Source organism: Phascolarctos cinereus, unplaced genomic scaffold (genome assembly GCF_003287225.1).
Source record: "Phascolarctos cinereus isolate Bilbo 61053 unplaced genomic scaffold, phaCin_HiC Scaffold_3;HRSCAF=262, whole genome shotgun sequence".
In the NCBI taxonomy this organism is placed as follows: Eukaryota; Metazoa; Chordata; class Mammalia; order Diprotodontia; family Phascolarctidae; genus Phascolarctos; species Phascolarctos cinereus.
Window position 1 is genome coordinate 164,115,745 of NW_027555736.1, and position 25,383 is coordinate 164,141,127.

The 25,383-nt window shown below is 37.5% G+C and overlaps 1 protein-coding gene across 8 annotated transcripts in view; it reads left to right on the plus strand.

The window, feature by feature from the left end:
* ATP8B4 (ATPase phospholipid transporting 8B4 (putative)) overlaps positions 1 to 24,308 on the plus strand; it is a 336,040-nt gene extending 311,732 nt beyond the window's left edge. For 6 of the 8 annotated variants that reach the window (XM_020978939.2, XM_020978874.2, XM_020978820.2 and 3 more), the window contains 4 exons: positions 1,818 to 2,063; positions 15,468 to 15,606; positions 19,296 to 19,426; positions 22,206 to 24,308. In XM_020978939.2, the coding sequence (XP_020834598.1) occupies positions 1,818 to 2,063; positions 15,468 to 15,606; positions 19,296 to 19,426; positions 22,206 to 22,484 (795 nt within the window). In that variant the 3' untranslated portion in view covers positions 22,485 to 24,308. The remainder of the gene's footprint in view (positions 1 to 1,817; positions 2,064 to 15,467; positions 15,607 to 19,295; positions 19,427 to 22,205) is intronic. The other 2 variants (XM_020979232.2, XM_020979285.2) reach the window with 1 other exon arrangement.
* Positions 24,309 to 25,383: the final 1,075 nt, after the last annotated feature.

The window sequence follows — 25,383 nt, forward strand, 5'->3', positions numbered from 1 at the left end:
TTATCCTGTGTTTAAATGGTTATGATGATCCTGATAAATCCTTTTTCTTTTGTTCATATCACTCCAGGCACTCTGGCTATTCTGGTTGAAACACGAACATAATCTTAACATGATAGGAAACAGACACACTTTTCTAGGTAGACGATACTCTTAAGAGTCTCAGAGGGTCCCTAGATGAATATTTGCTTTTAGACTCAGCTTTTCTGAATGTCACAAGAAGACAGAAAAATCCTAGAACTGGGTTGGAATAGCATAGACAAACATCCAAAATCAAACTTGCCTGATCAGCCTAACTAAAGAATATTCAGCTTAGTCTCCTGCCAAAAGGGGAGTAATTTGGTATGTTCTCAACTGAGTTCTGGAGCCATGATTAGCCATGGTAGGGGAGCAGTCATAGGACAATAAATTTAGAGTTGGAAAGGACTTCAGAAATCACCTAATTCAACCCTCTCATTTTATAGATGAAGAAACAAAAATCCAGAGAAGTTATGTGATATTAAGTGAGAGGATAAGGATTTGAACCCATGTCTTTTGACTCCAAATTCAGTACTTTCCCCTGTTTGCCTGAAAGAGGAGATGAAGGAGTCAAAGCCAAAATGGTGGATCCTTGGCACTCTTAGGGATTTGCAGCCTATTTCCTGGAGAAAAAAATACAAAATCTGTTTGCCTGTGGGGAAACGGAAGGCCAGCCAGAAGAGTTTCTATGGTACAATTAGTATGCATTTATTAAAAATGATTTTTTTCAAAAGCATTTTTGAGGAGACCAGATATTTTTTTCCAGGCTGTCGTTAGACCTGATTGCTGGGCCCCATATTCTGGCCAGGCGCCAAATGTTGCAAAATACAAATCTTCACATTATGAGCTAATTTCTCTCTTGGCCTTCTAGTGATTTGTGAACCATTTTCCAAATATATTTTTTTTAAAAAAAGTTTATGGACTGTGTTTTTGGGAGAATCCTGCTGAAAATATAAAGAAGTGATGAAGAAAAGTTATGTGAATGAATTAGTATGGCCATTTCCATATTCCCGTCCTCTCCTTGGCATTTGAGAACAGCAGAGAGTTGAAGAATAACAGAGATCTGATTCTCGGAAAGATGGCTGTTACTCAATTTGGGAAAATGTAAGAGCATTTACCTCATCAAGTCAAATACCTTTTGGTCCTTATCAGAGCTCTTCCCAGGAAATGAGTAAGTTAGCAACTCTTGCCTAACTTAAGCATCAGCTGTGGCTAGAGGCTATTTTAACTCTTTCAAATCATAACATCATAATAGGGAAATTAGAGACCACTGAATCATACCTCTTCATTTGAAAGATGGGGAAGCTGAGGCTCCAAGATATTGTGACTTGCTCAGGACCACACAGAAAGTGTCTGAGGTGGATTTGAACCTAGGTCTTCCTGACTCCCAGTCCAGACAAGTCTCTAAGGTACAAAATGAAGTTTAAGAACAGTAAGTTATTAGAATCATAGGTCAGAAGGAGTCTCAACCTGAAGCCTGGCTTCTCTCTGTAATTTCACTGACAAGTGGCTATCCAGCCTGGGATTGAATATAACCTATTGTGGGGACCTTCCACTGAACAGGACCCTGAGAGAGGGGTATCTGATTGTTTTCATGGTTATTTATTTCAGTAGTATTTCATTTATCCCCAAAGGCTGCTGACTCACTGGACTGGGTCTAGCTCAGGTGATAGCAAAATAAAAGTGGGTATTTGAAAAGGTACCCAATTTTCTGGGAGAAACTAAGTGGAAGACAGTGTCCTATGCATTTTATTAATTCAATGTCCAATAAAATAATTTCTTGTTCAACTAATTGCTTATAGGATGTGAGTGAGCAGAACAGCATGGACTACCCCAACCTCTATGGACCTGGGCAATTGAATCTACTTTTCAACAAGCGTAAATTTTTCATCTGCACTGCACATGGAGTATACACTTCCTTTGCGCTTTTCTTCATCCCGTACGGTGTGTTTTATAATGTAGCTGGTGAAGATGGGAAGCATATTACTGACTACCAGTCCTTTGCTGTCACCATCGCTACATCTTTAGTCATTGTTGTTAGTGTACAGGTAACTTCAATGTTTGTTTTGAAGGGGGAAACTAAGACATCTTCACATTATATATTTAAAACTTTTCAAATATTCTGTGGCAGTCCTGGAATATTTGCTCTACTGTATGAGAAAAAAATTATCTTAAGAAAAACCCTAGTGGATTTGGATTTTTTAGCTATAATTTTGAATATGAAAGGCATAAGAAAACCTTAAATTGACTCATAAACTAACATAGGAGAGCAGAATCAGCGTTAGGCATACATGTCGGAGTGAACTTGTACATAAATCACTTCTTTGGGTGGAATATACAGTAAAGGAATAAAATGATTCTGAATTTTTAATTCTAAGCAGAAAAAAATTCCCAATAGTAGCAGGAGAATTTCCCATGATTCACATGAGCCCTAATGGTTTTCAGACTTTAGAGAGAGGGAAAACTATTATTTGATAATAAAATTCTGAAGTGACTACTCAAGAAGCCACATATAGTATCCTACAGTTTGTCTCAAATTCATACAAGAGGCAGGATGTATTCACTACTCTTTATGCCTTCAGTATGCAACCAAAGCTTGATCTCTGCTTGCTTTGACTGACTTTCTTGATTTGAGCTTCTGTTTTGTTATGGAAACAGTGTGTGTATACACTGTATACATTCAAAAGAATCCTGGGTTTGAGTCAGAGATCCTAACTCTGCCAATATGTGACCTGGAAAAAAATCATCTAACTTCTCTTCATGGGTGAAGAAATTTCAGTTTTCTCATCTGTAAAATGAGCAGGTTGTATTAGGCTACTTCTTGAATTCCTTCTAACTCCAAATTGTGGATAGCTAAAGATTCCAAGTCTTTATCATCCATTATGATTTGTGGTTGAATGTAGATTCAGGGTAGCACATATAATCTTTGGCTATGTATGTCATTAATTCAAACAGTAGAGATAATGTATACATATACATTATATATGAATATACATGTGTGTATATATATATAGCTATCCATATCTATCTGTCTGTCTGTCTATCTATCTATCTATCTATCTAGCCTGAGAAGAAGATGAATTCTTCCAGGTCACTTTGTATCTTAGGAGAAAAACTATCTCACTCTGATAGACTTCATTTCTTTTTCAGATTGAAGAGTTGTAAAAGGTACAGGTTTCTTAAAGAATCCTTAATTCTCTGGGGGACAGAAGGTACAGGGAGAGGAGCAGCTAATATTACTGTATCCATTTTGACACTTTAATGTATCTGTGATCTCACTGGTATGGCTGCTCTCTCTAACAATACAGATTTTAACCCATCCATGCCTTTACATCTTATGCAACTCTCGCCAGTGTGTTCCTGTGAAAGTTTCTTAGGGACCTATCTGACCTCCTTGGGTCATTCTTCTAGACCTCTTGACATTCATGTGCAGGAATGAATTGAAACACATTCTGTCTTGTCCTTAGTCTATCATCAGCCCACTTACCTTTCTGGTGGTCTAAGTACTTACATATCTTTTATGCCACTGTTATAGCACTCCATTCTTCATTGATAATGTCATAGTACATTGTTGTCCAATAGTCATTCTTCCTTGCCCTTTGGGAGACCTGCAGCTTTAATTCTTTAGATATTGTGATATTTAGATATTATCGATTGAGATAATGTTTGTAAAGTGCTTGGCATAGTGCCTGACACATAGTAGGTGCTATATAAATTCTAGATTATTATTATTGTTAATTTTATAATTCATAACTAAGTAGCATTACTGGAAGAACATTGCTATTAAAAAGATGAGCCTTTGTTTCAGGGAGGAACTTGCAATAATTAAAAGCCCTTTGATATTTCTGAAATGAAACCCATTTTCCTTTTTCCTCCTATTCCATCCTAGTCCCATTTATCTGTTCATCTATAGTTTCTGACCAAAGATATACATATACATATATATATATATATATATATATATATACACACACACACACACACACACACTATATATTAATCAACCAGCTAAATGGGTTTCCTGTCATAATCTAGACTACAGAACATGACCCCCCAAGAATCAGGGGGTCCATGAACTTGGATGGGAAAATTACACCTTCATTTCAATATGATTGGGGTTTTACTCTATATATTTTATTTTGTGTATTTAAAAACAATATTCCAAGAAGGGGTCCATAGATTTCAATGAATTTCACAAAGAAATCCTGACACAGTACAGGTTAAGAGACCCTGATCTACACAATTGATATTTTTCATCTACATGTTTTTTACTTTGTGGACAGTTAAGCCAAACTCTTTTGAATGAATACAGTTTTCATTTAGGAATGTCCTGGGGCTTACTGCAGTAAGCTGAATATCATCTGCACAAAGGAGCAAGGATTCTTAACTTTTTTGTGTGTCATGAAGGATTTGGTATGAATGGTTTGAACAGACACATGTTCCGTGTATTTTATGCCTATAGTCATAATAGAAGGAAATGCTTAAATTTCAATGAAAATGAAAATGTAATTGTTTTCCCATTCAAATTCATGGACCCTTTGAAAGTTTAAGAATCCCTGATTTAGAGAACCTTTGTCTAGAAACAGGAAGCTAGGTGGAACAGTGGATAGAGTGCTGGGCCTGAAGTCAGGAAGACTCTTCTTCCTGAATTCAAATCTGGCCTCAGACACTTAATGTGTGACTCTGGGGGCAAATCATTTAACCCTGTGTGCCTCAGTTTCCTCACCTGTAAAATGATCTGGAAAAGGAAATGGCAAAACACTTCACTATCTTTGCCTAGAAAACTCCAAAAAGGATCAGTATAAGTTACTTATAATTTATGTCACACCTAGTGAAACTCATGGCATAATGCATCACAGCAAACTGTCTGAGAATGATTGGTAGACAGGCATGACGCTTTTGTGTGGTGTACAAGCCATTGGACGTTCTTGCTTGTAAAACCTGAGACATATTTTCTACACATTTTTCATCATCTTGATAATTATTGCATCAATGCCTAATTTTGCACTGAAGCCAGTAAATATTAAAGAATAGGTTGACTTAATTTGGAAGATTTTATTGAATACCTCATATAATTTTCTATATCATTCTTTGAAAAAAATTGCTGTTAACAAGTTATGGTTATCTTCATGGAGGTCCCTTTGCAGATGTTCATAATGAATCCTGTAAGTCAAGATGACCAAACAGCCTGTAAAATAGTGTCTTGGTTTCTTTAGATACCTCACAAAGCCAGTTCTAGATACATATTTATTGTCTCTCCAAGGAGCACCTATGAGCCACTCTTCCATTCTCAGGGGTTCTTAATCTAGGGTCTATGAAATTTTAAAAAATATATATATTTTTGGTAACTATATTTCAATATAGTTGGTTTTCTTAATCCTATGCATCTTATTCTATGTATTTAAAACCATTTTTTTTGCTGAGAAAAGGTCCATAGACTTCACTAGCTTGTCAAAGGGATCTCTGATACAAAAAGCTTAATGGATAGCCTGCTACTCATGAGGATCTACACATCTGGTTGGCTTATCCTTAGAAAACAGATAGTTTGACTCCAGGAACATACACCATCCCTTTCCAACATGTTACACCTTTCCAGAACGTTATGGCCTCCTGTCATAGTCTTTGAGAACCCAAGGTCACATCTCTTCCACAATGAGATAATGGAATAGAACTTTTGTATACTACACATTCATGTTAAGTTTCATGAGCTAAGTGAGAAAATAGGTGTATGGACTGATAATTCTTCTTGGGGATTGCTCTTTGGCTATTCCATCCTTTGGAAATAATAAAATGAAATTACCTAAGTCATTAATTTTAGAATTAATATCTTTGATAGACATTTTCAGTAAAATCCACTTTCATTTTACTATCCAGTTAACATGTCATGATTTTAAGTTCATCTTTAGTATTATGGTATTACTATATTACTATAGGTGTTACTGTAAAAAAAAATTACTATATTTTTATATTTTTATTTTAATACTATATTTTTATATATTTTATATGTAGATATTACAATAAGGAAAAAATTTACTCTTATACAGTAAAAATACTCTTATAAAGTAGTGAGAATGTGGTTGCTTAACAATATAATGTTTCAGGGCAGCGAGGTGGCACAGTGAATAGAGTACCGGCCCTGAGGTCAGGAGGGCCTGAGTTCAAATTTGGCCTCAGAACAAACACTTGACACTTACTAGCTGTGTGACCTTGGGCAAATCAGTTAACCCCAATTGCATAAACAAAACAATCAAAAAAAGAAACAGACAAAAGAACAACAATGTAATATTTCCTTTCTGATAGTAATCTGCCACTGATATTTATTAATATTAAAGTTGTAATTCCTATGTGTATCAGGCGGATGAAATGATACCATGTGATTCACAAGATACAGACTGCAATAAAGGCTTAATTTTTAAGACTTCACTGTTTTTAAATGGCTACAGTCACATTTTATGTTAAGTGAATGAACAACTGTGAGAAATTCAACATCCTGGCCTTTTAGATTGTATGAAAAGATACTGCAGATGTCTTGGTCTTTGATAATTGGGCAAGTTTTCATAAATATATCCATGCTTCCTACTCTCTGAAACAGACTTCAAACATAAATGATAAGTCATTCATTCTAGCCATGCTGTGGTCTGTGAGCTTTTTAAAAAATATTTTCGTAACTATATTTCATGTAAACTATTTCCTTTGTCATCCTATACATTTTATTTTGTACATTTAAAAAATATTTTTCTGAGAAGGAATCCATAGGCTTTACCAGACTGCCAAAGGAGTCCAGGACACAAAAAAGCTTAAGAACTCTCAGTCCAGCATCCTCCTTTTGCAGATGAGGAGACAGAATCATAGAGGTTAAGTTATTTGTCCAAGGTCATACAATATCAGAGCCAGGATTTAAACTCAAGTCTCATCATTCTAAATCCAACACTCTGTTCACTATACCATAAAACCTGTAAGCCTTTAAGTTTAACGAATACTTCTTTCTAGGTTGAACCAGATAGTTTTGGTTTGAGCTAGGTCTTCCTGAGGGGGTCAAGTCCTCAGACTCAGTGAAGTAGTTAGTCAATAGAGAAAAAGGAAGTGCTGTTATACAATCAGTCAGCAATCATTTATGAAGCACTTACAATATCCTAGACACTACACAAGTGCTAGAGATACAAAGAAAAAGCAAAAACAATTCTTGCCCTCAAGGAGCTTACTGGAGGTAGACAAAAACAACAGTACATATCTGTATATATAAGACATACAGAGCAGATGGAAAATAGCACTGGGCCTCATACAGGAGATGGTGCTTGAGCTAAGTCTTAAAGGACACTAAGGATTCTAAGAAGTGGAAGAGGTGAAACATCCCGGACATAGGGTACAGCTAGTATATGAAGGCATTAAGATGGGAAATGCAAGCTGGCCAGTATGGCTGGGCCGTAAAGTCCACAGAGGGAAGTAATGTGTAAAACAAAACAAAACAAAGCCAAAACCAAAAAGCCTGGAAAAAGGGAATAAGTCAGGTTGTAAAAAGCTTTAAATTGCAAAAAGGAAAGATTTATATTTGATCCTAGATAAGTAGTTAGAGAGTAATACTCTGGGACTCATGATTTAAGAAAACACTTTGGATGATGGACTGGCATGCTGACAACTTGAGGCAGAGAGTCCATTTAGAAAGGTTAGTCCAGGCAGGAGGGAATGAGGGTCTGAACTAGGGTGTTGGCCATGTGAGTAGAGAGAAGGGCACATATATGGAAGAATGGAGAGAGAAATCATAAGCTTTGGCATATGCACGGTGAATGAGAGTGAAGAATTTGGGGTTGACATTGAGGTGACAATGCTAGGTGACTAGAAGGATGCTGTGCTTTAACTTTAACAGATATGGAGACATTCATAAGGGGGATATTTTTGGGAAGAGAATGATAATGAGTTCTCTTTTTGAAATGTTGAGTTTGATGTGTCTACAGGGCATTCAGTTCATTGTGTCTAAAAGGCAAAGAGAGTTTGAGATGTACATATAGATTAGGAAACTATCTGCACAAAATTATAATTAAACCTATTAGAGTTGATGAGATTACCAGGTAAAAAGTGGAGGGACTAGGATACAGCTTTGGAGGACACTAATAGTTAGTGGCTATGATATGGAAGAAGGTACAGCAACAGAGCCTGAGAAGGAGCTCTCTGACAGCAGGAGGAAAATTAAGAGAGGAGTATCAGAAAAATCCAGTGACGAGAGAATATCCAAGAGGAGAGGGTAGTTGATGGGGTCAAATATGGAAGAGAGGTCAAGAAAGATGGAAACTGAGAAAAATATCGTTCAGGTAGATTTGTTATTAACAAGCAAGACAGGATGAAATGTGAACTTACTTTTCCAATAAAATAAAACTTTAAATAACGTTAATCTGGCAGACATTGCATGATACTTGTGATTGGCTTATATAGTAATTAGGTACGATTAGTGCTGAAATATTTATATTCTTTTATAGCCCCACTTAGGAGATGTCATAAGTCTTTTAACTCTCATTTCTCCAGCAATTTGTTCATTTCGTATTTTCCTTTTTGTTTATTTTTCTGTTGGACTTACCCCAAACTGAGAGAGATATTGATGTCTCCTCTTACCACTGTATTGCTGTCTATGTTTTCTTGTAACTGTCATATTTCCTTTATGATTTATATGGAACATATAAGTTTATAACTTACATTGACTTGTTGTCTTTGGTTTCTTTCAGTGTAATATAATTTCCTTATTTATCTCATTATTTTTTAATGTTTGTTTTTGCTTCAACATATAGCATGATTGTAACTTTTTTATTCACTTGATGTATAATAGGTTTTTTTATTCAGTTTTATTTTTTGTATGTCTTTTTTTAAAAAAGTATTTCTTGTAAGCAACAGATTATAAGATTTTGTTTTCTTATCCAGTCTGTTACTTTTTCATTTTGTTGGATTGTTTAATCCATTCACATTTAAAGTGATGAGAGTTAGGTTTATATTTTCCTCCATCTGTTTCTAATATCATTTTTAAAGTTATTATTTTTTCCCTCTTCTGCTGTAAGCACAGTACTTTATTCCTTCACTTACTTAACTTTCTTTTTTTTTTAAGGTGACTCTATTCCTACTGTCTCTTTCCCCCTCACCTTTCATCTCCCCTTCTTACTTATTACCTTTTTCTTTTAGGGTTTTGCTTATTACTTTCTTTTCTTCTCCTACTTTTATCTGATTATATAATTCTTCCTCTCCTTTTTTTCTTCTCAGCTAATCAAGTAGATTCTCTCCTCATCTCCTCCCTTTCAACTAGTCCTGGCCATTAGTTGTTGTTGTTGTTTTTCTTAAAGATTAATTAATTAATTTACTTTTAGTTTTCAACATTCACTTTTATAAGATTTTGTTTTCTAAATTTCCCCCCCTCTCTTCCTTTCCCTTTCCCCAAGAAGGCATGCAATCTGATATAGGCTATACATGTATAATCACATTAAACATATTTCCATGTTAATCAGATCATTAGTTTTTTAAAATTTCATTTTCTGTTCCCCTTTCCAAAAAGGATCTCTCTCAGTCTCTTCATGATTTATCCTTTCTTTCTGTCTACTCTAGACCATCATTCTCTGATTTATGACCACCATTATTATCTATTATCTAGTCTCTATTCTCAATATTCTTTATTCAATCAGTACTTCCAAGATATCCATTCTAGAGTCTCTGATGTTTTTCATTTGGTGTCTCATTTTCCTTCTTCAGAAGTTCTGGGCAGCTATCTTCTGTTATTTCCTGTATTAGGGTGTTAAGGTTTTTGGTTTGTAGTATTCTTCTGGGAGACCTATGATCCTTAGGTTGTCTCTACACACCCTGTCTTTGAGATTGGTATGCTTTGCTTACAGAGCGAGCATATTTTCTTTTAATTTTAGTTTATTTTGCTTCTCATCATATAGGTTGTCTTTCATGTATTTGCATACCAATGCCTTATTCTCTCTGTCTGTCTTACTATCAGAGAGTCCAGTTTTTCTATTTTGCCCATTGTTTTTGCTGTGCAGGACATGAATTATGCTCTCATTATTCTTATTTCTCTTTTGAACTACTCAGGAACAGTGTGTTGTGCTTCCATGTTCTCTTCACATTCCACAAGGCCCTCTTTCTCAACAAATGTTGGATAGATTTCCTTTGTTTTTTACAGTATTTATTCATAGATGCCTTAACTCATTTACTAGATCTGGATGCCATATTTCCTTCTCTTACTAATATTGTTATGTTGTTAATGTTGATTTATCTGCTTATATTCAAGATATTTGAGTTTTCTTCTTGAGATCTCTGGTAATTTCAGTCTTTTTCTGATCCTCTGACTCTCTCCCTTCTGATGATGGTGGTTTCTTTGGGGGTTGCATTTCAAAGTATTTCAGCCTCCTAGCCCAAGTCTTTACTTCAGTTGACTTTTGGGTAGACAAAACTGTCCCCAGTTGGATTCTGAGCTCTTTCCCTCAGGTTTAGTGTAGTGCTGAACAGCCTACTGGACCCAACAGATGATATTGGCCTGGTATCTTATCCCTCTCCCTGTGTTCTGTGGTCCAACACCAACAATTCAGAGCTATACAGCATTGGTGCTACTGGGTTGTCTGGCCATGTTGACTCTCCTTCAGTGTTCAAGCAGACTGGACCCAGGGTCTCCACAGCACTAGAATAAGGGAGTAGGGACGAGTGTGTGAGAGTGGGTTTTATTGTAAGCCTTTGCTGTATCCTTGTGTCTGCTAGTACAGCCTCACTGCTGGTAGTGTAAGAGGTGAGGGAGGGGTGCTGAATAAGCTCAGGGTCATTGACCTTCAGTTCAGGCTTTTTTTTTGTGGAAAACTATGTTTCCCTTCATCCTAACCCCCGCCCCCCCCACTTATTCCATTCTTTCATTTGACCCTGTCCCTCCTCAGAAGTATTTGCTTCTGATTACCCCCTCCCCCAATTTCCCCTTTCCTTTATCATCCCCCTGCTCTCTTATCCCCTTCCCCCCTATTTTCCTGTAGAGTAAGATAGATTTCATTACCCAATTGAGTGTGTATGGTATGTCCTCCTTAAGCCAAATCCAATGAGAATAAGATTCACTCATTCCTTCTCACCTTCCCTCCTTCCTTCACTTTCCTTCCACAGTAAAAGCCTTTTCTTGTCTGTTTTATGAGATCATTTACTCCATTCTACCTCTCTCTTTCTGCTTCTCCCAGTATAATCCTCTTTCACCCCTTAATTTTATTCTCCAGATATCACTTCTTCCTCTTCAGCTCACCCTGTGCTCGCTGTCTGTCTGTCTGTCTGTCTGTCTGTCTGTCTGTCTCTCTCTCTCTCTCTCTCTCTCTCTCTCTCTCCATACATATAATTTTTTCCCTCCAACTACCCTAATACTGACAAAGGTCTCATGAGTTACTTCCATGCAGGAATGTAAACAGCTCAACCTTAATAAGTCCGTTATGGTTTCTCTTTCCTGTTTACCTCTTCATGCTTCTATTGAGTCTTGTATTTGAAAGTCAAATTTTCTATTCAGCTCTGGTCTTTTCATCAAGAATACTGGAAAATCCTCTATTTCACTCAATGCCCATTTTTTCCCCTGAAGGATATACTCAGTTTTGCTGGGTAGGTGATTCTTGGCTGTAATCCTATCTCCTTTGACCTCCAGAATATTATATTCCAAGCCTCCAGTCCCTTAATGTAGAAGCTGCAAAATCTTGTGTTATCCTGATTGTGTTTACACAATACTTGAATTGTTTCTTTCTGGCTGCTTGCAATATTTTCTCCTTGACCTGGGAACTCTGGAATTTGGCTACAATATTCCTAGGAGTTTTCTTTTGGGGATCTCTTTCAGGAGTTGATAGGTGGATTCTTTTCATTTCTATTTTACCCTCTGGTTCTAGAATATAAGGGCAGTTTTCTTGAAAGATAATTTCTTGAAAGATGATGTCTGGGCTCTTTTTTTGATCATGGCTTTCAGATAGTCCAATAATTTTTGAATTCTCTCTCCTGGATCTGTTTTCCAGGTCAGTTGTTTTTCTATCTTTTTCTATCTCATTGTCTTCTAATTTTTCATTCTTTTGGATTTGTTTTAAAGTGTCTTGATTTCTCATAAAGTCACCACTACCTTCCAATTGCTCTATTCTGATTTTTAAGGGAGTATTTTCTTCAGTAATCTTTTGGACTTCCTTTTCCATTTGGCCAATTTTTCTTTTTAGGGCATTTTTCTTCTCATTGGCTTTTTGGACTTCTTTTGCCATTTGGGTTAGGCTATTTTTTAAGGTGTTATTTTCTTCAGTATTTTTTTGGGTCTCCTTTAGCAAGCTGTTGACTTGTTTTTCATGATTTCCTTGCATCACTCTCATTCCTCTTCCCAGTTTTTCCTCTACTTCCCTTATTTGCTTCTCAAAATCCCTTTTGAGCTCTTCCAAGGCCTGGGACTGATTCATATTTTTCTTGGAGGCTTTGGATGTCGGAGCTCTGACTTTGTTGTCTTCTTCTGGTCACATATTTTGATCTTCTTTGTCACCAAAGAAAGATTCTATGGTCTGACAATTTTGCACAGTTTGCTGATGCTCCCAGCCAATTAGTTGAGTTTTAAATTCTTTGTTAAGATAAGGGTCTGCTTCCAGTGTGAGGAATGTACTGTCCCAAACTTCAGGAATTTTGTGTGGCAGTTTTCAGAGATACTTCTAGGGACCTGTAAGTTTTCAGTTTTTCCAAGGTGGTATGATCAAGGGTGAGGTGTTTACTCCTTTCCCGGCCTGTGCTTTGGTCTATGAGTGACCACAAACACTCTTTTCTGCCTTTGAACTGTGAGGAGGATTCTCTCTGCACTACCACTACAAGCTCCACTGCACCAATGCTCATCCTTAGCCCAGGACCTACACTCAGAACTGCAACCCAGATCCAAGCAAGTGTAAAGCAAGAGAATCCTGCCTCAGCACCAGCAAAGAGATCCCTGCAATCTGCCTATGATCAGCCACTTGATTCCCCCTCAGTCTGTAGGGCAAGAGCTCTGGAAGCATCTGCCACTCTGGGGCTGTTCTGGGATTGAGTTTGTCTCTCACTGAGGTCACAGACCTTTCCTACTGACCTTCTAAGTTGTTTTTGGCATTTGTGGATTGAGAAGTTTGGAAACTGCCACAGCTGCCTGTGGTTCAGCCCTCTGGGGCCTGCTCCACGTTTGCTGAGGCCTGTGCACCTAGGCTGAACTGTGCTCCTCTACCAGACCTGTGCAATAGACCTTTCTAATCAACCATCCAGGTTGTCTTAGGCTGGAAATTTGTTTCACTTTGTCTTTTTGAGAGTTCTCTGCTCTAGAATTTGCATTTGTATATAGGTATTTGGAGAGCTTTGGGGGAGAACTCAAGCAAATCACTGCTTTCACTCTACCATCTTGGCTCCGTCTCCAAACTCCCCTCATGTTTTTTTTAACCTCCTTTTGGATTTAGGGAGGCCTAGATCATGGAGACAGCTGAAGTTGCTTTATCTTTGACCCATAAATTATGTTTTGAAGAGGTTTAAGAAGTCATGGGGATCAGAGAAAATGTCTAGTCTGCTATTTTGTGGCTCACATGACTTGCAAGTCTCCAGGAGCTTAAATTCTGGTAGGGGAAGATAACACATACAAGAAAACTGAAGCAAGGAGAGATGGGAGTGAAAGTAAGCAGTACCAGGGCATTGTTTTGAAGGACAGAGGAAGTCAAGACAGGGCTAGGAAGAGAATGAAGACATGCCAGCCTCAGCTTCTCCACAAAATAGAGGATCTAAGAGGAACACACTAATGGGAGAAGCGAATAGGCCTTGTGGAGGGATTTTCCATGGTGAGTGGGTTGCAAGGATGTTAGGCTGTTTTAGGGTGAAAAGGTCTCAAGCACTGAGAGTAGTTCCTGGAAGAGCCAGCAGAAGAAGGGCCATGGTTTTGAGGTCCAGAAGTCAGAAACAGGGGCAAGAGGAGAATGATGAGGAAATAGTATCAGAGAAGTTAAATGACTTTCTGAGGGTCACAAAGAGAGTGAGATCAAGGAAATCTGAATCCAGGTCCATTATACTTTCTGTTATACTGGCCTGCCCCTTGTGAAAAAACAAATTATCCGGACTTTAGCATTTTGCCCTGGCTTACCTTCATCTATGAGGATAAATAGAAGGTGGTCCTGTGTGTCTCAATCAAGACACCATCTTCTGATACCACTCTTTCACTGGGAAGATGAGACTGTGTATCTCAATGGAGCCATTCTCTTGTCTGATGTCATTCGCTGATTTTGAGTTTGCATTAATATTTTTAATTACTGGTTGTGACCTCAGCCACTTGGTTGGACTTTCAGATTTCATCCTTAGAAAGACTAAGATGTCTTTCTGAATGAATTTCTCTATGGTTGTCCTGAAAATAGTTGCTTTTGCATGCTATAGAACGCACCAGGCTGCCTGTCATGTGCATTTCCAACCATAAAAGCTTAACATTTTTTGGCTTCAATCAAAAACTGCTGTTTTTAGTATATGGAATAATAATTCTGAGGAATTCTGTGAATAAGCTCAATTTGACAGCAGCGTGAATGTCCTTTCCTCACTGTCTAAGCCAAACTTGTCATGGCTGGTAACAACCCATGTGAAATTTTAGTGGTCTATAATTGCTGCTATAAATCTTGCCTGCCTATAGTGCTAAAACCATAGGCCAAACTTTGGCTGTCTTTAATTTTAGTTAAAAAAAAAAAGATGAAAACTTGTCAACATTTTCAGCATGTAGTTCAGGTTGTATAACTGGAGAGGTGAGTTTTGTTGAGATGGGCTATGCTGTTCCAAACAGTCTTGTATTTTAAAGATAATTATTTTCAAAATTATTCATACATATAATGACCAAGCATGAGAGAGACATGGTGGTATAGTAGAAAGAATGCTAATCTTTTCCAATGAACTTGAAGTCCTAGGATCTAAGTTCCAAACCCAGCTTTGCCACATGCTACCTTTGTGGTACTAGACAAATCATTTAAGCTCTCCGGGCCTTAGTGTTTTCATCTGTAAACTGAGTAGAATGGATTAGATGATGTTGATGGTTTCTTGCCGACCTAGGCCTCTGATCCTAGAGTCTAAGACATCTGTAGATTAAGTGGATTAATACAAAGTCCCTCCTCAAAGAGATGTCTCACAGTGAAACACTTTGGAGACAGATTGGGGTATCATCTTTCTGATGAAAAGCCAGTTTTCTTCTTGACAATTCAATCATTTTTGAGTTTGTGTTAGTTTTTTTTTTCTTTTGTTCACTGTGGGCCAGATTTAGTTAACAATCAGGAAATCCAACCACTGGAAACCATCTGCTTTGTATAGCTTGAATGTTACAAATGTACCTTTACCTAGCAAATATATTAGGTCCAATTAGGGCAAAAGCTTTCTCAATCTTGTCCCAGTGCAGTTAGAAAAATGTTACTCAGTAAAATGATGATCTCTGAAAGCTAAAGCCTCTCTTTTGCATCTGATTTTATTTGCAGATAGCCCTGGATACAAGTTACTGGACAGTTATTAATCATGTTTTCATCTGGGGCAGCATTGCTGTGTACTTCTCCATTCTCTTTACAATGCACAGCGATGGCATCTTTGATATATTTCCAAATCAGTTTCCGTTTGTAGGTAAGTTAACAAGTCAGCTTTCTTTTCAAGTTATGTATATGCAGTGTCTGATGTAGTGTCACTTGACTAATGATTTAATGGGTGTGATATAGCTAGGTAGAGCCTCTGATGGTCCTTGGTTTTGTTTTTTAATGCTTTATTATTTTTTATTTATTAAATTAGAAAAAACAATATTGTTGCTTTCCAGTTACTTCTCCTTGCTCTCCAAATACACCATCCTTTGTAACAGAGAGGTATAGTTAAACAAAACCACTGGCCCTGTCTGAAAGTACATGTGGCATTCCACACACCTGTAACCTACCATCTGTCTGTCAAGAAGCAAGAGGTCTACTTAATGTTAATTCTCTGAGGTCAAATTTGATCACTGCATTAATCAGTTTTGAAATATTTAAAATTTTCTGTTCAAAAATATGAACTTAAGAAACATGAACATTTTAATATGTGTGAAGATCAGAAAGGAGGATTATATCTCAAACTATAACTGTTATTCACAGTTTATTTTTTAAGTGTATATTCAATTTCAAAAAATAGTAATAAAACTGGCTGGCTTGTCTGTGTCCCCTTGAGAACTTCCTTCTGCTTTTTTCTGTGCATTTTAAAGTATTTCTCGCATACTTTTTACTACTACTACTGCTGCTGCTGCTGCTACTACTACTTCTCTTTCTTTCTTTCTTTCTTTCTTTCTTTCTTTCTTTCTTTCTTTCTTCTTTCTTTCTTCTTTCTTTCTTCTTCCTTCCTTCCTTCCTTCCTTCCTTTCCTCCTTTCCTCCTTTCCTCCTTCCGTCCTTTCCTCCTTTCCTCCTTTCTTTCTTTCTCTTTCTTTCTTTCTTTCTTTCTTTCTTTCTTTCTTCCTCTTTTCTTTCTTTCTTTCTTTCTTTCTTTCTTTCTTTCTTTCTTTCTTTCTTTTCTTTCTTTCTTTCTTTCTTTCTTTCTTTCTTTCTTTCTTTTTCTTTCTTTTCTTTCTTCCTTTCTTTCTCACTGCCACTACCCACCAACTCCCCCAACCAATTTGGAAATCTACCAGGTACAGTTAAGTTCTCTTGGTAGACCTCAAACTATTGCTTATAGATTCCTGTTCTAGAGGTGAGGTAAAAGTTACTATATAGTTATGGAAAGAGCTCAGGACTTGGATTTAGGAGATAGAAGTTCAAATCTTAGCTCTGATACTGATTCTCAGGTAAGTTATGGTTCTGACACTATACGTCTGGAACATAGTAACTACTTATTAAATACTTGATGACATGACTATTTGATTCTTAGGCAAGTCACTTCTCAGAGCCTCAGTTTCTCTTTACTTTTAATGCCTATTCTACATTCACAGGGTTGTGAGAAAAGTGCCTCGTAAACCTCAAAGGGCTAAATATAGATGTTGTCCTTAATATTATTAGTACGTTCTGATGGCAGCAATCGTGCTGCTAGGTATATACCAGTGAAGACAGAGACAGATATAGAGGTTCACTATATGCCAAAATATTCATAACCACTTAGCTTGTGATAGCAAAGAACTTGGGGGGAAATGGATGTTCATCAATGGGGAAATGGGGGAAAAAACTCATGGTATATGAATGTAATTAAATATTATTATGCAGTAAGAAATGACAAATATGAAAAATTCAGAGAAACATGGGAAGATTTGTATGAGCTGATGAATAGCAAAATAAGTGGAACCGAGAGAACAGTGTACACAATGACAACAATGATGTAAATGAAAAGATTACCAAAATTAAGTTGAACTCTGAGTAATGGAAAATCCTCTCTCTAGAGAGGAGATAAACATTCCTTCTTCTTCACAGAATATTATGTGCATTATATATACTCAGACAAAATATTATATACATCATGAAACATGGTCTCTGCATCAGATATTTTTGCTTAATTGGTTTTCTTTGTCACAAAGGAAAGTTCATTCTAGAACAGAGTAGAAGATGAACATGATATAAAGACAGAAAGCATCAATAAAATGTAAACCGTTTGTCTTAAAAGATGATTCAATTATCAGACCTAAAGAAGCGGTCATTTAACTACACAGATAAACTGAATGCATTGTTTAGTCGTTCTTCATCTGTATAGTGTTTTTTGCCTCTGTGTGTGTGTTCATGTGTGTGTTTGTGTGTATTTGTGTGTGTGTGTGTGTCTATGGAAATCTTTAAAGTATACCACTGATATTTTTATGTAATGTTAATACTTTTATTGTTTACCAAAGCATTCCAGCTGTGCAGAGACATGTTGGTTATAAACAAGAATAAGCATATTAGGAAAGTAAAACTTAAAAACTATTTTTCTAAAAAGTTGTTGGGTTATTTTTTGTTGTTGCTATTGCCAGTTATGAAAGTTCAGTGAGTTGGCCAGAAGCCCCCGAGCCCTAAGAGAGCATGATAACGTGCATGATGGGGCTGGAACCAGTAGATGTGAGAACGTAGTTTGTGTCGTGGCCTCCCTTTCCAGCTACAGAGCACATGCCATTCCAGGAATTAATTACTGAGCCCCAACGAGACTTTTCAAAAGTTAGATCAACATTGGGTTTAAAAAAAATTCTTTTTACTAGCCAACAGCAAGCAGGAGTGTGGTTTTCAAGTGAATCTTGTTTTTTTCCAGGCATGCCTGAGGGCGCTAAGCATCAGGGATCTCAGAGAGACATTTAATTTCTTGAGTCGTTTGTTTATGCCCACATCTGAAGACAGCTGGAGCCAGCTGCAATTTGGTAGACTGATTCTTCCTTCCAAAGCCCACAGAGTCAGACATACCTGTCACTAGCCAAGCCTCCATAACCAAAGCCCATTCAAATGGTTTTTGCCACTTGGGGAATTTGAAGAGACTTGGATAATATCTAGCATCATCCTTAAATCCCTAGAAAACCAACAGGGGTGTGTTTGTTTCTATGACCTAAGCAGAATGAGCACCTGCCCCTAAAGCCTGATAATATCTCAAAATCAAAAGCAGTCATATTACTTAAATGAGAGTGTGTGCATATCTCAGCAACTGACTGCAGGAATGCTATCTTCCCAAACTTATGAGCATCCTGGGAATGGAATGACCTTTAACTCCATGTTGCCCTATATCTTACAACATTAACCAACAAATATCAGAGAGAGCTAAGAATCCCTTTGAGCCAAGTCTTCTAGACTGGTTGCTAGGGAAAGGAAGTCATAGACCTCACAGTGCATGAGAACAGACTTTGCTATGTGTTCAGCAAAAAATCAAGACTGTTATTTGAGATCATAACTGCATCTGCTATGTACATTTTTAATTCTGGAAGGAAGAGTTTTGATTGTAAGGTTTGTTTCATAGTGAATTAATTGTGTTATTTTAATAATAGTAAATGTACATATGTTAAAAATAGTTTGCAATTGGTGAAATTTTTCAGGCAAGACTGGCTCAAAGACTAGGCTAGGTTAAGCTTAGTCCAAAACACACCCAATCTAGCTTTGATTAACCATCACAGTGTTTGCTGGGCAAATTCCCATGATGTTAGCCACTAACCAGAGTTACTAGAGGTAGTCTATGCGTGAGCAAAAACATGTACCTTATTCCACAAGCCACAAAGCAATATCCAGTTGGCCTCTGGCTTAGTTTCTTGTTAAGCTGACCAGAGAAGGAAGTGACTTATAATTACAGATAGAATGTATTCATCTGTTTATGTTGGCTTTTTTTTTTTAACTAACCAATATGTTTGATTTTCTTTACTGATAGGAAACGCACGCCATTCCTTAACCCAGAAAAGCACTTGGTTGGTCATTCTTTTGACAACTGTGGTTTCAGTCATGCCTGTGATAACATTCAGATTTTTGAAGGTGGATTTATATCCAACTCTGAGTGATCAGGTAGGTTTTAGTTGTGGTTATATATTTAATAATATACTCAGACAAAATATTATATACATCATGAAACATGGTCTCTGCATCAGATGTTTTTGCTTAATTGGTTTGCTTTGTCACAGAGGAAAGTTCATTCTAGAACAGAGTAGAAGATGACCATGATATAGAGACAGAAAGCACCAATAAAATATAAACCGTTTGTCTTAAACACCTCGTTTTTTGAGGTGTCAGTGTAGATAGAGTGCCAGGGCTGGTGTCAGGAAGACCTGAGTTCAAATCGGACCTCAGATACTTGCTAGCTGTTTGACTCTGGGCAAATCACTTAACCCTGTTTTCCTCAGTTTCCTTATCTGTAAAATGATTTGGAGAAGGAAATGGCGAGATACTCCAGTATCTTTACCAAAAAAACCCCAAATGGGGACACGAAGAGTTGTACATGACTGAAATGATTCAACAACAACGACATATATTTAGTAAGTAGATTCTGGGTCTGTTTTCATCCTTTCCTTCCTTCAAGATCAAGTTCAGGTATAATTTCCTCCACGAAGCCTTAGAAGGTCTCTCCCCCACCTGATTCCTCCCCACTGCCTCAAATCCTGTCTGTAAGTCAGCTTTCTCAAATCTTTCTTACTTCTCTATTTGGACTCCATCTATTGGGGACTTCATCAATTATCATTAACGTTAATTATTTTCACGTTTGCACTTTCTGAGAGGCAGCATGTCACCTCAGAGTCAAGAAGACCTGGGATCAAGTCCTGTCTCTGATCCATCCTGACTGTGTGACCCTGGGCAAAGTCACTTAACTTCTCAGTGTTCCAAACAACTCTCTACGACTCTCAAGTTGCAAAGAAGGTGTCAACCTGTACCGGTAGAGAAAGTTCCTCAATGAGTGTTCCCATAGTAAAGAAAGAACAGGTCTACTCCTTAAGTCCTATCCTATTTGCATTCTTGACCATGGCCCCCGCTAGACTGTAAACTCCTTAAAGACAGGGATATCTAATTTCATTTTTGAATGATGTCTAATTTTGAGGAATGTCTAATTGTCATTTTTGTAAATCTGGCAGCAACCACAGTGCATTTCACATTTGTTTCTGTTGTTCAGTTGTTTCATGTCTGACTCCATTACCCCATTTGGGTTTTTTTGGTAAAGGCACTGGAGTGGTTTGCCGTTTCCTTCTCCAGATCATTTTACAGATGAGGAAACTGAAGCAAACAGGGTTCTGTGACTTGCCCAGGATCACATAGCTAGTAAGTATCTGAAGCTACATTTGAACTCAGGAAGATGAGTCTTCCTGGATCCAGGCCCAGACTCTGTCCACTGTGCCACCTAGCTGCCCCACGCTTTGCATAATAGATGTTAAATAAATATGTGCTAAATTGAGGACTAGCTGAACAGAAAGTTTAAAGAAAGAAAAAAAACCTAAGTATCAAAAATGGCAATGGAGCAATAAACAAGATAGGTATCACCTAAATAATGTAGAGATGTCCAAGGGAAAATACTTCTGGATACATGAAAACGGCAAATTAATTGAAGGCCAAGAGGTAAAGTAAAATGGAGCTAGTGAGGAAACTTAAAACTGCAGCAGGCCTGGCCCGTGGAATGGTGGGGGATGAATCAGAGAGTCTGGAAGTTGTAAAGGGTCTTTGAGATTAACTAGTCCAGTCCTCTACCTAATGCAGGAATTACCTCTGCCCCAATTCTGAAAGTTTGACTCATCCTGTTTGACCACGTCCTGTGATGGGGACTTTATTACCTAATGAATTGATATATTCTTTATCACAGTATCACTACCATACCACTACCCTTGAGTTTTCCAGATGCCCTAAATGGAAATCACTACTTTCAAAAGGGCTTTTGGAGCTCCATTGTCATTTCTTTTTGACACCATAGGCTGACTCTTATTATGTAAGGTAAAATGATGGATGACCTGAAGAAATGGAAGATGAAGTTCATGTCTTCTTAAATTTTGAGTCAGGTCATGATTTGCTGTTTGAAGGCTTTTTCCTAACATGAAAATCAGACTCGAAAAGATCAACTGAATCAGAGGAAAATGGGCATAGGACCGAAGCCTCTGATCTTTGCCTTCATGGTTTTACAGTGAAATGAGGGGGATGTTGAATATCCACCTAAATGATGCCAAAATTCTCCATAGTTTATAAAACAGAATGAGAGAAACTTTGCCTTGCTGCCCTGGCAGATCACAAGGCCTGGGATATTCTGAGCCTCCATCATTGTTCTAAATCTGTCTCAAGTCTAGGTACCAAGCACAGAGAGAAACTCAGGTGTGTAGGTCACTGAGACCCTCAAGAAGGGAGGCAAGAGAAAAATATTGCCGTCAGGATACGGGACTTGAATTTAGTGTAAAAAAATATATGTATATGTATACACACATGTGTATGTGTTTATATGTACATAGACACATATGTGTCTATGTATATATATATTTAAACCTTTTATAAAGCAGACAGTGCACAAATGTTCTTGACAAAAATGAGTTCCTATTTATTAAAGGTGGCTACATGGGGGTGGAGCAAAGACTTCATTTGCTTTTGGTAAGCCCCTATAATAATTCTGTTTTCTTAGATACCTTTTGCCATGTTGATCAAAATTGATCAATAGAGTATTTTCATTAGGCTGCCATTAATCTGAGCAATTAGCTTTGTGATGAAGGTGGGAAGCCAGGTGGACTTTTGCTCACCAAGGGGAAAACACAGATGGAACAGCTTTACTTGAGAGCCAAGGTTTGAGCATCTCTGACTCATCTTGGCTCCTTTTCCTTCTTAGGTGCGCCAGTTGCAGAGGGCTCAAGACAAAGCAACACCCCTAAAAAGTCACAAACGTCAGCCCCGGAGAACCAGCTCACGAAGATCTGGATATGCGTTTGCTCACCAAGAGGGCTATGGAGAGCTTATCACATCTGGAAAAAATATGCGAGTGAAAAATCTACCGACATCAGGGTTGGGAAAGACGATGTATAATAGCACTAGCTGGATTGAAAATTTATGTAAGAAAACCACAGACACAGTGAACAGCTTTAGCCCGGATAGAACAGTGAAACTCTGAGTCAAGATGAATTTGAACTAAATAGTTTATCTTTTAAGACTTCAGCCTGGGCTGAAAGTTGACTGGCCTCCAGGGGTTGGGATTGGGGAATGGTGGTGGGGCAGATTGCCTCATTTCATTTTGGTCAGATGTCTGCTTTAGTACTAGAGCCAGGAAGGGCATGTTTCACTGGAAAACATGGGCCAGATGGGGACAGTATGCTTCTTTTTATTCAGTGAAAGAAACACTAGCAATGTAAACATACACACACACACACACACACACACACACACACACACACACACACACATTATACCATTCCAGATAACAGTTGCTCTTTGATTTTAGGATCTCATTTGGGAAGATAAGATGATTTTGTATGAAGATTAAGTAGTCTTTCAGAAAGATGGAAACACTCTGGGTTTATAACAAAATTAAAGTCATTTAAAAGAACAGGTAATCACATACATGTAAGAGCAGTCACTTCTAAGCTATAGCTTTCATTGTCTGAATTTTGTACAAACTTTAACTCAAATATGATGCTAGTATGTCACTCTCTCATTCATTTATCTGTTAATCCAGGACTATTAGCCAGCCATTCACATCAGAACACCACCAACAAAAAAGAATACTATCTCACTCACTCTACCTGCAGTGTGCTACCAAGGGGAAGTCAGGCTGCTAACAAATCTGTATAGACTAGTCATTTGCCTATTAGGCTGTCAAACTGAATCATCTTAGGGTTGTATCCAAGAAATATTGGAGTCTCCCTAAATATATATTCCTGGGGCAGCTAGGTAGCACAGGGGATAAGCGTGCTGGGCCTGGAGTCAGGAAGACACATCTTCCTGAGTTCAAATCTAGCCTCAGATACTTACTAGCTATGTGACCCTGGACAAGTCCCTTCACCCTGTTTGCCTCAGTTTCCTTTTCTGTAAAATGAGCTAGAGGAGGAAATGGCAAAACACTCCAGTATCTTTGCCAATAAAACCCCAAATGGGCTTATAAAGGGTCAGGCATGACTAAAAATGACTGAACACTGAGCAAATATATATTCTAAATTCTTTTTACTAGCATCTGCAATAGCTGTAAATTTATCAGTCATCAAAAAAAGCATTATCTTTCCAAGTCATTACTCCTTCATATTGTAAAGACAGTTTTTCATATACTGCATCTCCAAATATTTTCAGCAATTTTAGTTCTAAAGATTTGAACCTATTATTTTATCATGTGCTTTCTGAAATGTTCATTTAGATATCCATATTTTGATTATTTAAGGGAATTGTGAGGTTGTCTTTTTTTTTTAAATACTTTTAGTACTTGCAAACTTCATCCTTTAGTACTATGATTTCATCACTGGGGCTACTCTTCTTCACACTAATCCAATCATGCTAATCACATCATACCTCCACATTCATAGCTTGCAGGCCTAGAACTGGAAGGCACCTGTGAAACTATCTAGTCCAAATCTCTCATTTGCAGAAGAGGAACTGAGTCACAGAGAGCCCAACTGACTTGGCTTAAAGGATATGGGTAGTAAGTGTTAGAGGTAAGGTTTGCATCCAGATCCTTGGACTTCAGAGGCACTGCTCTTTCCACTCCAACTTTTATGTTGCTCGTGGTTGTGATGTTTGCAATCCAAGTGTATCTTCTTTTGGGGATGGTGGTTCTTTAGTTGTTTCTTCAACTAAGAAGTGTCCCTCTGTGAGCAAAAATGCCTAGATCTGCCAGAAGTGGACTAGTGGACATCTTCTGTCCCTAGCTTTACCATGCCAGTATTAAGGTGGAACTGTTTCTTTTCTTTTGTAATGTTTTTGAAAGACTTAAAAAAATTCAGTAAAAGTTTGGCATCTTTGGTCTCTTCTTTATTGGGAAGGAAACGGGGGACACTTTGTTCCTTTGGTAAAGGTTTTTAAATGATTTTTTGGTATTTTTTTCTCCTAAGTGTCTTGGGGGATGCATATAATTCTCATGATCAGATTCAAGAATAAAATGACCTCTTTGGACTTTTGTGTGTGTGTGAGATAGAGAAGGTCAGGAAAAGTCCAACCTTGTTAAGTTAGGGTGAAGGTAAGGCTGTTTATAAAGTGATACTGTCAGTGAGTTAATGTGAGAGAGAGAAAACACATGATCATTTACAACAGTGTTCCAAAGGGCCCATACAAGAAAGTTCACTTTACATGAGGAAATTTGTTTTTATTCTTGAATCTGATACTGAGAGAAGGTTACAACGGACATTTATCCAAACTTTACCAGACTTTTCAAGAGAGACCTCTACCCAAACCAGAGCTCAAACAGGAAACCTTGAGAGTCTGAAGCCACTAACAAGGCTCTGAATTACCACGTACAGCTACCAACTGAATTTCCCTAAATTACATGTGTTCTTCCTGATTCTCCTGCCTACTCATAGGTACCTAAATCTTTTTTTAAAACAAACTTAGTTACCAAAGATATAACCATGGAAAGAAGAGAGAAGAGACTAATTTGAACTCAGTCACATCTCCTGTTTGGAAATAAATGCAAGTTCAGAAAGATTTTGTGCTCAAGTAAGGCTTGTCTGGCTATTTTTAATGGGTGTGGAACTATTTAGAAACTGGCATTTTTGGGGAACATGGGCTAAATATATACGCTGTTTTCATAAAGTCCTTGTACATTTTAAAACTCTAATTACTGTGGTTGGAGATAAGTCAGAAACAATAGCAAACAGAACTCAGAAATGTAGTTATTGAAGTTTAGAGCTATGTTACACAACTGTATACAACATATTCTTAGTTCTGATCTGTGACACATGAAAACAGAAAGTAAATGGCGTTCTGGCCAGTGATCAGTTGAGATAATGATTCAATATTCATTACCGGGAAGAAAGACAAGAGGAAAAATTTTGTATATAAAAGCCAAGCTAGTAAAAACCAAAACCTGA